Source organism: Petromyzon marinus, chromosome 71 (genome assembly GCF_048934315.1).
Source record: "Petromyzon marinus isolate PM22_M1 ecotype Great Lakes invasive population chromosome 71, UKy_Petmar_22M1.pri1.0, whole genome shotgun sequence".
NCBI lineage: Eukaryota > Metazoa > Chordata > Hyperoartia > Petromyzontiformes > Petromyzontidae > Petromyzon > Petromyzon marinus.
In genome coordinates, this window is record NC_133737.1 from 6,801,307 (window position 1) to 6,814,242 (window position 12,936).

General features: G+C 59.7%; 1 protein-coding gene across 1 annotated transcript in view; it reads right to left on the reverse strand.

The window, feature by feature from the left end:
* The window catches only part of LOC116958091 (uncharacterized), a 118,905-nt gene that overhangs the window by 12,748 nt on the left and 93,221 nt on the right, over positions 1-12,936 (reverse strand). The window contains exons 22-23 of the mRNA XM_076055367.1: positions 873-2,303; positions 89-156 (exon numbers count right to left, since the gene is read on the reverse strand). Of these exons, the coding sequence (XP_075911482.1) occupies positions 89-156; positions 873-2,303 (1,499 nt within the window). The remainder of the gene's footprint in view (positions 1-88; positions 157-872; positions 2,304-12,936) is intronic.

Consider the following 12,936-nt stretch of genomic DNA (forward strand, 5'->3'; position numbering starts at 1 on the left):
CTCCTCCTCCTCCTCCTCCTCGTCGTCGTCGTCCAGCCCCCCTGGCTCCTCCTCCGCGTCGCGACGCCGCCGCCGCCGCCGCTGCTGCCGGCCTGCCGCCGTCCCCGCCCTCCTGCTCCTCCTCCTCCTCCTCGTCCTCCTCCTCTGCGTCTCCTCCTGCGGCCTCGGGGGACGCGAGAGCCGAGGAGGCTCCTCCACCGCCTCCTCCTCCTCCTCTTCCCCCTCGCCCCCCCTCCCCTCCTCCGCCGCCGGCGTCTCGACCGCCGGATTCTCGCCGGCGTCCCGAGGGACGTTCCCGCGGCCCGGCACCCCGCCGGGCTCCGTTGCTGCTCGCCTCTTCTTCTCCGCCCCCTCCTCCTCCTCCTCCTCCTCCTCAGCAGCAGCAGCAGCCACAGCCGCCGCCGCGTCGGCGTTGTTGTCGGCAGCCGGCCCGCCGCGACATTTCGCGTCGCTCAGAGGCCGCCGGGCCGCCCGCTCGGCCGGCCTCCCGTCCCCGGCCTGCCTCCGACGCTTCCTGCCGGAGGCCTCCCGCGCCGTCGGGGCCGCCGCTCCCCCGCAGGTCTCGGCCCTCCCCTTCAGCCTCTCCACCTCCGCCGCCTTCTCCGCGTCTCCGACGCCCTCCTCCCTGACCCTCCCCTTGGCCCCCTCCCCCGCCGCGTCCATCTCCACCACCGCGGCGCCTCTCCCCCTGCCCCTCCCCTCGGCGTCTCCCCCCCTGGCCCCCTCCACCGCGGCGTCTCTCCCCCCGGCGTCCACCTCCTTGCCCCTCCCCCCGGCGTCCACCTCCTTGCCCCTCCCCCCGGCGTCCACCTCCTTGCCCCTCCCCCCGGCGTCCACCTCCTTGCCCCTCCCCCCGGCGTCTCCCTCCTTGCCCCTCCCCTCCGCGCCCGGTTCCACCGCGGCGTCCCTCCGCTCGGCCCTCCCCTCTGCTTCGCCTCCGTCACTCCCCCTGGCTCTCTTCGCCCTCCTCCTCTCGGCGTCCGTCCCCTCCTCCTCCTCCTCCTCCTCCTCCTCCTCCTCCTCTCCCTCCCCCGCTCCTCCTCCTCCCCCCATCCTCCTCCTCCTCCTCCTCGTCGTGGCCGTCGTGGTCTCCACGGCGTCCCTCGGCCGGGCCCTCTTCGCCCTGCCGTGCTCCTCGTCGCCCCCCGCTCGCTCCTCCTCCTCCTCCGGCCCCTCGCCCTCCGGCCTCGCCGCTCCCCGACGATCCGGGCTCCTCCCCCTACTCCTCCTCCTCATCCTCCTCCTCCTCCTCGTCTCCTCGTCCCCGCCTCCGGCTCTCTCCGCGCCCCCCCTCTCGGCCTTTCCCTCCACGCTCCCGTCCCGAGCTCCGGTTCCCCGCCGCGTCTCTCCGTCCACCGTCGCCGCCTTGCCCCGCTCGCCGCCCTTCCCGTCGCTTCCCGGTCCCCGCGCCCGGTCTTTGGCCCGATCCGATCTCGCCGGATCTCTCGCCGGCGGCTCTAAATCCGATCTCGCCGGCGGCTCTCGGTCCGATCTCGCCGCGGCGTCTCTCTCGGCCCTCTCCTCGTCTCTCCCGATTTTCCTCGCATCCCTCTCAGCTCTACCCGCGTCCCTCTCCTCCTCCTCCTCCTCCTCACCCCCCTCCTCCTCCTCCTCCTCGTCCACCACGGGTGCCCTCTCCATGTCTCTCGCCGCCGCCGCCGCCGGCACCACCGGCACCACCGGCACCGGGGCACCACCCTTCCTGCCGATCTTCTCCACGGCTCCTCTCTCCGCCGACGCCCTCCGCTCTGCCGCCCCGTCTCCCCGCCCTTCCGCCGCCGCCGCTCCCCTCCCGCTCCTCGCATCCTCCCGGACCCTCTCCGCCGCCTTGCGCTTCTCCTTCGAGCTCGCCTGGACCCTCTCCGCCAGCCGCTCTTTCCATCCCTCCGTCTCTATCTCCTCATTGGGCTCCTTCGGCTTCTCCTCCTCCTTCTCCTCTTCCTCCTCCTCCTCGTCATCCTCCTCCTCATCATCATCTTCCTCATCCTCATCCGCATCATCATCCTCCTCCTCTTCTTCCTCCTCCTCCTCCCGTCTCTCAGCAGCCGCCCCGCCTCCTGCCACGGTCCGCGAGGAGGTGGACCGCGACGGGTTGGCGCCGCTCCGTTGCCCGTGGCTGCGGCGGCGGCGCCGGCGGGAGACGGCGGGGGGTCCCCTTTTGACCCCCTTGGGCCAGCCGCGCTTGCGGGGGGTCATGAGGAGCGACGGGGAAGGGGGTGCGGCGGTGGCGGCGGCCGGGGGAGCCGGCGATGTTGGACCGAGGGTGGATGAGGAGCTGGGCTCCAACATCAACACGGGCATGTCTGGGCAACAACAACAACAACATCGTCATCATCGTCATCATCGACGACGACGTCAAAAATCAACCACATCCACATCGTCAGCAAGGGCATGTCTGGGCAACAACAACATCATCATCATCATCATCGACGATGACGTGAAAATCAACCACATCCACATCGTCAGCAAGGGCATGTCTGGGCAACAACAACAACAACATCGTCATCATCGTCATCATCGACGACGACGTCAAAAATCAACCACATCCACATCGTCAGCAAGGGCATGTCTGGGCAACAACAACAACATCATCATCATCGTCATCATCGACGATGACGTGAAAATCAACCACATCCACATCGTCAGCAAGGGCATGTCTGGGCAACAACAACAACATCATCATCATCATCGACGATGACGTGAAAATCAACCACATCCACATCGTCAGCAAGGGCACGTCTGGGCAACAACAACATCATCATCATCGATGATGACGTGAAAATCAACCACATCCACATCGTCAGCACGGGCATGTCTAGGCGACGTCAACATCAACTACATATTATATTCTTATTATTTTGTTGTTTCCCTTCAACGTGACTTTACCGAAAGAACTAAGAATATGAATTACTGCAGTCACGAAAGCTTTAAATCAAAATTTAACATCAACTACATCAAGAAGACGGCATTGTCTGCACAACCATCGTGGACTTCGTCTACATCGTACGGCTATATCAACAAAACGGGCACGTCTGTATAATAACAACATCACCACCACCGCAAGCATGTCTTCGCATACACCAGTCCAGCTCTCTTCTACGCGCACACTAGATCCAGTCCACCAGATCCCTTGTAATGCACAGAGATCCAGGCGGTACCGACCCAGCTCCTGACAGAGTAGCGGCAGTCTCTCTCCACACACACAGACACCATAACCAGTCCACCGGACCTCCTGTATAGACACGCAGATCCAGGCGGTACCGGTCCAGCTCCTGACAGAGTAGCAGCAGCCTCTCCTCCACACACACAGACACCAGATCCAGTTCACTGGACCTCCTGTATAACACAGATCCAGGCGGTACCGGTCCAGCTCCTGACAGAGTAGCGGAAGCCTCTCCTCAACACACACAAGACACCAGATCCAGTCCACCGGACCTCCTGTATAACGCATAGATCCAGGCGGTACCGGTCAAGCTCCTGACAAGAGGAGCGGCAGCCTCTCCTCCACACACACAGACACCAGATCCAGTCCACCGGACCTCCTGTATAAACACGCAGATCCAGGCGGTACCGGTCAAGCTCCTGACAGAGGAGTGGCGGCCTCTCTTATAAACACACCAGATCCAGTCCAACCGGACCTCCTGGTACCGGTTGAGCTTCGAAAGAGAAACGGCAGCCACTAGTCTCCATAAACAACAGAACCAGTCAACGAGCCTTCCTGCATTCGACAGACGTCCAGAAGACACCAGTCCACCTCCTGACCGAAGAATGTCAGCTTCTCCCCTCCCGCACAGATGCCAGAACCAGTGCAACACCAGACCCTCACGATATTCAACAGACGTCCAGACAGCACCGGTTTAGCTCCCGACAGAGGAATGGCGAACCTCTCTGTATCCACACACATCAGAACCAGTCCAGGGGAATTCCTGCATTCAACAGGGGTCCACGCGGCAACATTCCAGCTCCCGACAGAGGGAATGGCGGAACTTTCTTTATCCACAGACATCAGAGCCAGTTCACGAGCCCTCCTGCATTTCGCAAACTCCAGATGGCACCAGTCTAGTTCCTGACAAAGGAATGGAAGCCCCTACTGTCTACGTACGAGAACCAGTCCACCAGAACACGGATGTTCAACGGAGGTTCCAGTCGGCACCAGTCCAGCTCCAGACAGAGGGAATGGCAGCCTCTCCTATCTACAGACACCAGTCCAGGGTAACTCCTGTATTCGACAGGGGTTCCAGTCGGCACCGGTCCAGCTCCCGACAGAGGGAATGGCAGCCTCTCACACCAGAACCCAGTCCAGGCGAACTCCTGTATTCAACGGGGGTTCCAGATGGCACCGATCCAGCTCCCGACAGAGGGAATGGCAGCCTCTCACACCAGAACCCAGTCCAGGCGAACTCCTGTATTCAACAGGGGTTCCAGTCGGCACCAGTCTAGCTCTCGACAGAGGGAATGGCAGCCTCTCCTATCTACAGACACCAGTCCAGGCGAACTCCTGTATTCGACAGGGGTTCCAGTCGGCACCAGTCTACCTCTCGACATAGGGAATGGCAGCCTCTCCTATCTACAGACACCAGTCCAGGCGAACTCCTGTATTCGACAGAGGTTCCAGACGGCATCAGTCCAGCTCCCGACAGAGGGAATGACAGCCTCTCACACCAGACACCAGTCCAGGGTAACTCCTGTATTTGACGGAGGTTCCAGTCGGCACCGGTCCAGCTCCCGACAGAGGGAATGGCAGCCTCTCCTATCGACAGACACCAGTCAAGGGTAACTCCTGTATTCGACGGAGGTTCCAGTCGGCACCGGTCCAGCTCCCGACAGAGGGAATTGCAGCCTCTCACACCAGAAGCCAGTCCAGGAGAACTCCTGTATTCGACAGAGGTTCCAGTCGGCACCAGTCCAGCTCCCGACAGAGGGAATGGCAGCCTATCACACCAGACACCAGTCCAGGCGAACTCCTGTATTCGACAGAGGTTCCAGACGGAACCAGTCCAGCTCCAGGCAGAGGGAATGGCAGCCTCTCTCACCAAACACCAGTCCAGGGGAACTCCTGTATTCGACGGGGGTTCCAGTCGGCACCGGTCTAGCACACGAAAGAGGGAATGGCAGCCTCTCACACCAGAACCCAGTCCAGGCGAACTCCTGTATTCGACAGCGGTTCCAGTCGGAACCGGTCCAGCTCCCGACAGAGGGAATGGCAGCCTCTCCGATCGACAGACACCAGTCAAGGGTAACTCCTGTATTCGACGGAGGTTCCAGTCGGCACCGGTCTAGCTCCCGACAGAAGGAATTGCAGCCTCTCACACCAGAAGCCAGTCCAGGAGAACTCCTGTATTCGACAGAGGTTCCAGTCGGCACCAGTCCAGCTACCGACAGAGGGAATGGCAGCCTATCACACCAGACACCAGTGCAGGCGAACTCGAGTATTCGACAGAGGTTCCAGACGGAACCAGTCCAGCTCCAGGCAGAGGGCAATGGCAGCCTCTCACACCAAACACCAGTCCAGGGGAACTCCTGTATTCGACGGGGGTTCCAGTCGGCACCGGTCTAGCTCACGACAAAGGGAATGGCAGCTTCTCACACCGGAACCCAGTCCAGGTGAACTCCTGTATTCGACAGGGGTTCCAGACGGCACTGGTCCAGCTCCCGACAGAGGGAATGGCAGCCTCTCACACCAGAACCCAGTTCAGGCGAACTCCTGTATTCGACGGGGGTTCCAGACGGCACCGGTCCAGCTCCCGACAGAGGGAATGGCAGCCTCTCACACCAGAACCCAGTCCAACCGGACCTCCTGGTACCGGTTGAGCTTCGAAAGAGAAACGGCAGCCACTAGTCTCCATAAACAACAGAACCAGTCAACGAGCCTTCCTGCATTCGACAGACGTCCAGAAGACACCAGTCCACCTCCTGACCGAAGAATGTCAGCTTCTCCCCTCCCGCACAGATGCCAGAACCAGTGCAACACCAGACCCTCACGATATTCAACAGACGTCCAGACAGCACCGGTTTAGCTCCCGACAGAGGAATGGCGAACCTCTCTGTATCCACACACATCAGAACCAGTCCAGGGGAATTCCTGCATTCAACAGGGGTCCACGCGGCAACATTCCAGCTCCCGACAGAGGGAATGGCGGAACTTTCTTTATCCACAGACATCAGAGCCAGTTCACGAGCCCTCCTGCATTTCGCAAACTCCAGATGGCACCAGTCTAGTTCCTGACAAAGGAATGGAAGCCCCTACTGTCTACGTACGAGAACCAGTCCACCAGAACACGGATGTTCAACGGAGGTTCCAGTCGGCACCAGTCCAGCTCCAGACAGAGGGAATGGCAGCCTCTCCTATCTACAGACACCAGTCCAGGGTAACTCCTGTATTCGACAGGGGTTCCAGTCGGCACCGGTCCAGCTCCCGACAGAGGGAATGGCAGCCTCTCACACCAGAACCCAGTCCAGGCGAACTCCTGTATTCAACGGGGGTTCCAGACGGCACCGATCCAGCTCCCGACAGAGGGAATGGCAGCCTCTCACACCAGAACCCAGTCCAGGCGAACTCCTGTATTCAACAGGGGTTCCAGTCGGCACCAGTCTAGCTCTCGACAGAGGGAATGGCAGCCTCTCCTATCTACAGACACCAGTCCAGCCGAACTCCTGTATTCGACAGGGGTTCCAGTCGGCACCAGTCTACCTCTCGACATAGGGAATGGCAGCCTCTCCTATCTACAGACACCAGTCCAGGCGAACTCCTGTATTCGACAGAGGTTCCAGACGGCATCAGTCCAGCTCCCGACAGAGGGAATGACAGCCTCTCACACCAGACACCAGTCCAGGGTAACTCCTGTATTTGACGGAGGTTCCAGTCGGCACCGGTCCAGCTCCCGACAGAGGGAATGGCAGCCTCTCCTATCGACAGACACCAGTCAAGGGTAACTCCTGTATTCGACGGAGGTTCCAGTCGGCACCGGTCCAGCTCCTGACAGAGGGAATTGCAGCCTCTCACACCAGAAGCCAGTCCAGGAGAACTCCTGTATTCGACAGAGGTTCCAGTCGGCACCAGTCCAGCTCCCGACAGAGGGAATGGCAGCCTATCACACCAGACACCAGTCCAGGCGAACTCCTGTATTCGACAGAGGTTCCAGACGGAACCAGTCCAGCTCCAGGCAGAGGGAATGGCAGCCTCTCTCACCAAACACCAGTCCAGGGGAACTCCTGTATTCGACGGGGGTTCCAGTCGGCACCGGTCTAGCACACGAAAGAGGGAATGGCAGCCTCTCACACCAGAACCCAGTCCAGGCGAACTCCTGTATTCGACAGCGGTTCCAGTCGGAACCGGTCCAGCTCCCGACAGAGGGAATGGCAGCCTCTCCGATCGACAGACACCAGTCAAGGGTAACTCCTGTATTCGACGGAGGTTCCAGTCGGCACCGGTCTAGCTCCCGACAGAAGGAATTGCAGCCTCTCACACCAGAAGCCAGTCCAGGAGAACTCCTGTATTCGACAGAGGTTCCAGTCGGCACCAGTCCAGCTACCGACAGAGGGAATGGCAGCCTATCACACCAGACACCAGTGCAGGCGAACTCGAGTATTCGACAGAGGTTCCAGACGGAACCAGTCCAGCTCCAGGCAGAGGGCAATGGCAGCCTCTCACACCAAACACCAGTCCAGGGGAACTCCTGTATTCGACGGGGGTTCCAGTCGGCACCGGTCTAGCTCACGACAAAGGGAATGGCAGCTTCTCACACCGGAACCCAGTCCAGGTGAACTCCTGTATTCGACAGGGGTTCCAGACGGCACTGGTCCAGCTCCCGACAGAGGGAATGGCAGCCTCTCACACCAGAACCCAGTTCAGGCGAACTCCTGTATTCGACGGGGGTTCCAGACGGCACCGGTCCAGCTCCCGACAGAGGGAATGGCAGCCTCTCACACCAGAACCCAGTCCAACCGGACCTCCTGGTACCGGTTGAGCTTCGAAAGAGAAACGGCAGCCACTAGTCTCCATAAACAACAGAACCAGTCAACGAGCCTTCCTGCATTCGACAGACGTCCAGAAGACACCAGTCCACCTCCTGACCGAAGAATGTCAGCTTCTCCCCTCCCGCACAGATGCCAGAACCAGTGCAACACCAGACCCTCACGATATTCAACAGACGTCCAGACAGCACCGGTTTAGCTCCCGACAGAGGAATGGCGAACCTCTCTGTATCCACACACATCAGAACCAGTCCAGGGGAATTCCTGCATTCAACAGGGGTCCACGCGGCAACATTCCAGCTCCCGACAGAGGGAATGGCGGAACTTTCTTTATCCACAGACATCAGAGCCAGTTCACGAGCCCTCCTGCATTTCGCAAACTCCAGATGGCACCAGTCTAGTTCCTGACAAAGGAATGGAAGCCCCTACTGTCTACGTACGAGAACCAGTCCACCAGAACACGGATGTTCAACGGAGGTTCCAGTCGGCACCAGTCCAGCTCCAGACAGAGGGAATGGCAGCCTCTCCTATCTACAGACACCAGTCCAGGGTAACTCCTGTATTCGACAGGGGTTCCAGTCGGCACCGGTCCAGCTCCCGACAGAGGGAATGGCAGCCTCTCACACCAGAACCCAGTCCAGGCGAACTCCTGTATTCAACGGGGGTTCCAGACGGCACCGAACCAGCTCCCGACAGAGGGAATGGCAGCCTCTCACACCAGAACCCAGTCCAGGCGAACTCCTGTATTCAACAGGGGTTCCAGTCGGCACCAGTCTAGCTCTCGACAGAGGGAATGGCAGCCTCTCCTATCTACAGACACCAGTCCAGTCGAACTCCTGTATTCGACAGGGGTTCCAGTCGGCACCAGTCTACCTCTCGACATAGGGAATGGCAGCCTCTCCTATCTACAGACACCAGTCCAGGCGAACTCCTGTATTCGACAGAGGTTCCAGACGGCATCAGTCCAGCTCCCGACAGAGGGAATGACAGCCTCTCACACCAGACACCAGTCCAGGGTAACTCCTGTATTTGACGGAGGTTCCAGTCGGCACCGGTCCAGCTCCCGACAGAGGGAATGGCAGCCTCTCCTATCGACAGACACCAGTCAAGGGTAACTCCTGTATTCGACGGAGGTTCCAGTCGGCACCGGTCCAGCTCCCGACAGAGGGAATTGCAGCCTCTCACACCAGAAGCCAGTCCAGGAGAACTCCTGTATTCGACAGAGGTTCCAGTCGGCACCAGTCCAGCTCCCGACAGAGGGAATGGCAGCCTATCACACCAGACACCAGTCCAGGCGAACTCCTGTATTCGACAGAGGTTCCAGACGGAACCAGTCCAGCTCCAGGCAGAGGGAATGGCAGCCTCTCTCACCAAACACCAGTCCAGGGGAACTCCTGTATTCGACGGGGGTTCCAGTCGGCACCGGTCTAGCACACGAAAGAGGGAATGGCAGCCTCTCACACCAGAACCCAGTCCAGGCGAACTCCTGTATTCGACAGGGGTTCCAGTCGGAACCGGTCCAGCTCCCGACAGAGGGAATGGCAGCCTCTCTGATCGACAGACACCAGTCAAGGGTAACTCCTGTATTCGACGGAGGTTACAGTCGGAACCGGTCTAGCTCCCGACAGAAGGAATTGCAGCCTCTCACACCAGAAGCCAGTCCAGGAGAACTCCTGTATTCGACAGAGGTTCCAGTCGGCACCAGTCCAGCTACCGACAGAGGGAATGGCAGCCTATCACACCAGACACCAGTGCAGGCGAACTCGAGTATTCGACAGAGGTTCCAGACGGAACCAGTCCAGCTCCAGGCAGAGGGAATGGCAGCCTCTCTCACCAAACACCAGTCCAGGGGAACTCCTGTATTCGACGGGGGTTCCAGTCGGCACCGATCTAGCACATGAAAGAGGGAATGGCAGCCTCTCACACCAGAACCCAGTCCAGGCGAACTCCTGTATTCGACAGGGGTTCCAGTCGGAACCGGTCCAGCTCCCGACAGAGGAAATGGCAGCCTCTCCGATCGACAGACACCAGTCAAGGGTAACTCCTGTATTCGACGGAGGTTCCAGTCGGCACCGGTCTAGCTCCCGACAGAAGGAATTGCAGCCTCTCACACCAGAAGCCAGTCCAGGAGAACTCCTGTATTCGACAGAGGTTCCAGTCGGCACCAGTCCAGCTACCGACAGAGGGAATGGCAGCCTATCACACCAGACACCAGTGCAGGCGAACTCGAGTATTCGACAGAGGTTCCAGACGGAACCAGTCCAGCTCCAGGCAGAGGGAATGGCAGCCTCTCACACCAAACACCAGTCCAGGGGAACTCCTGTATTCGACGGGGGTTCCAGTCGGCACCGGTCTAGCTCACGACAAAGGGAATGGCAGCTTCTCACACCGGAACCCAGTCCAGGTGAACTCCTGTATTCGACAGGGGTTCCAGACGGCACTGGTCCAGCTCCCGACAGAGGGAATGGCAGCCTCTCACACCAGAACCCAGTTCAGGCGAACTCCTGTATTCGACGGGGGTTCCAGACGGCACCGGTCCAGCTCCCGACAGAGGGAATGGCAGCCTCTCACACCAGAACCCAGTCCAGGCGAACTCCTGTATTCGACAGGGGTTCCAGACGGCACCGGTCCAGCTCCCGACAGAGGGAATGGCAACCTCTCACACCAGACACCAGTCCAGGGTAACTCCTGTATTCGACGGAGGTTCCAGTCGGCACCGGTCCAGCTCCCGACAGAGGGAATTGCAGCCTCTCACACCAGAAGCCAGTCCAGGAGAACTCCTGTATTCGACGGAGGTTCCAGTCAGCACCGGTCCAGCTCCCGACAGAGGGAATGGCAGCCTATCACACCAGGCACCAGTCCAGGCGAACTCCTGTATTCGACAGAGGTTCCAGACGGAACCAGTCCAGCTCCAGGCAGAGGGAATGGCAGCCTCTCTCACCAAACACCAGTCCAGGGGAACTCCTGTATTCGACGGGGGTTCCAGTCGGCACCGGTCTAGCACATGAAAGAGGGAATGGCAGCCTCTCACACCAGAACCCAGTCCAGGCGAACTCCTGTATTCGACAGGGGTTCCAGTCGGAACCGGTCCAGCTCCCGACAGAGGGAATGGCAGCCTCTCCGATCGACAGACACCAGTCAAGGGTAACTCCTGTATTCGACGGAGGTTCCAGTCGGCACCGGTCTAGCTCCCGACAGAAGGAATTGCAGCCTCTCACACCAGAAGCCAGTCCAGGAGAACTCCTGTATTCGACAGAGGTTCCAGTCGGCACCAGTCCAGCTACCGACAGAGGGAATGGCAGCCTATCACACCAGACACCAGTGCAGGCGAACTCGAGTATTCGACAGAGGTTCCAGACGGAACCAGTCCAGCTCCAGGCAGAGGGAATGGCAGCCTCTCACACCAAACACCAGTCCAGGGGAACTCCTGTATTCGACGGGGGTTCCAGTCGGCACCGGTCTAGCTCACGACAAAGGGAATGGCAGCTTCTCACACCGGAACCCAGTCCAGGTGAACTCCTGTATTCGACAGGGGTTCCAGACGGCACTGGTCCAGCTCCCGACAGAGGGAATGGCAGCCTCTCACACCAGAACCCAGTTCAGGCGAACTCCTGTATTCGACGGGGGTTCCAGACGGCACCGGTCCAGCTCCCGACAGAGGGAATGGCAGCCTCTCACACCAGAACCCAGTCCAGGCGAACTCCTGTATTCGACAGGGGTTCCAGACGGCACCGGTCCAGCTCCCGACAGAGGGAATGGCAACCTCTCACACCAGACACCAGTCCAGGGTAACTCCTGTATTCGACGGAGGTTCCAGTCGGCACCGGTCCAGCTCCCGACAGAGGGAATTGCAGCCTCTCACACCAGAAGCCAGTCCAGGAGAACTCCTGTATTCGACGGAGGTTCCAGTCAGCACCGGTCCAGCTCCCGACAGAGGGAATGGCAGCCTATCACACCAGGCACCAGTCCAGGCGAACTCCTGTATTCGACAGAGGTTCCAGACAGAACCAGTCCAGCTCCAGGCAGAGGGAATGGCAGCCTCTCACATCAAACACCAGTCCAGGGGAACTCCTGTATTCGACGGGGGTTCCAGTCGGCAGCGGTATAGCTCACGACAGAGGGAATGGCAGCCTCTCACACCAGAACCCAGTCCAGGCGAACTCCTGTATTCGACAGGGGTTCCAGACGGCACTGGAACAGCTCCAGAAAGAGGGAATGGCAGGCTCTCCTATCTACAGACACCAGGCCAGGGTAACTCCTGTATTCGACAGGTTCCAGTCGGCACCAGTCTAGCTCCAGGCAGAGGGAATGGCAGCCTCTCACACCAGACACCAGTCCAGGAGAACTCCTGTATTCGACAGGTTCCAGTCGGCACCAGTCTAGCTCCAGGCAGAGGGAATGGCAGCCTCTCACATTAGACACCAGTCCAGGAGAACTCCTGTATTCGACAGGGGTTCCAGACAGCACCAGTCTAGCTCCCGAGAGAGGGAATGGCAGCCTCTCCTATCTACAGACACCAGTCCAGGGTAACTCCTGTATTCGACAGAGGTTCCAGACGGCACCAGTCTAGCTCCAGACAGATGAAATGGCAGCCTCTCACACCAGGAACCAGTCCAGGGTAACTCCTGTATTCGGCAGGGGTTCCAGTCGGCACCAGTCCAGCTCCCGACAAGAGGGAATGGCAGCCTCTCACACCAGAACCCAGTCCAGGGTAACTCCTGTATTCGACAGGGGTTCCAGACGGCACAAGTCCAGCTCCCGACAGAGGGAATGGCAGCCTCTCAAACCAGGCACCAGTCCAGGGTAACTCCTGTATTCGACAGGGTTTCAGTCGGCACCAGTCCAGCTCCCGACAGAGGGAATGGCAGCCTCTCACACCAGAAACCAGTCCAGGATAACTCCTGTATTCGACAGAGGTTCCAGACGGAACCAGTCCAGCTCCCGACAGAGGAAATGGCAGCC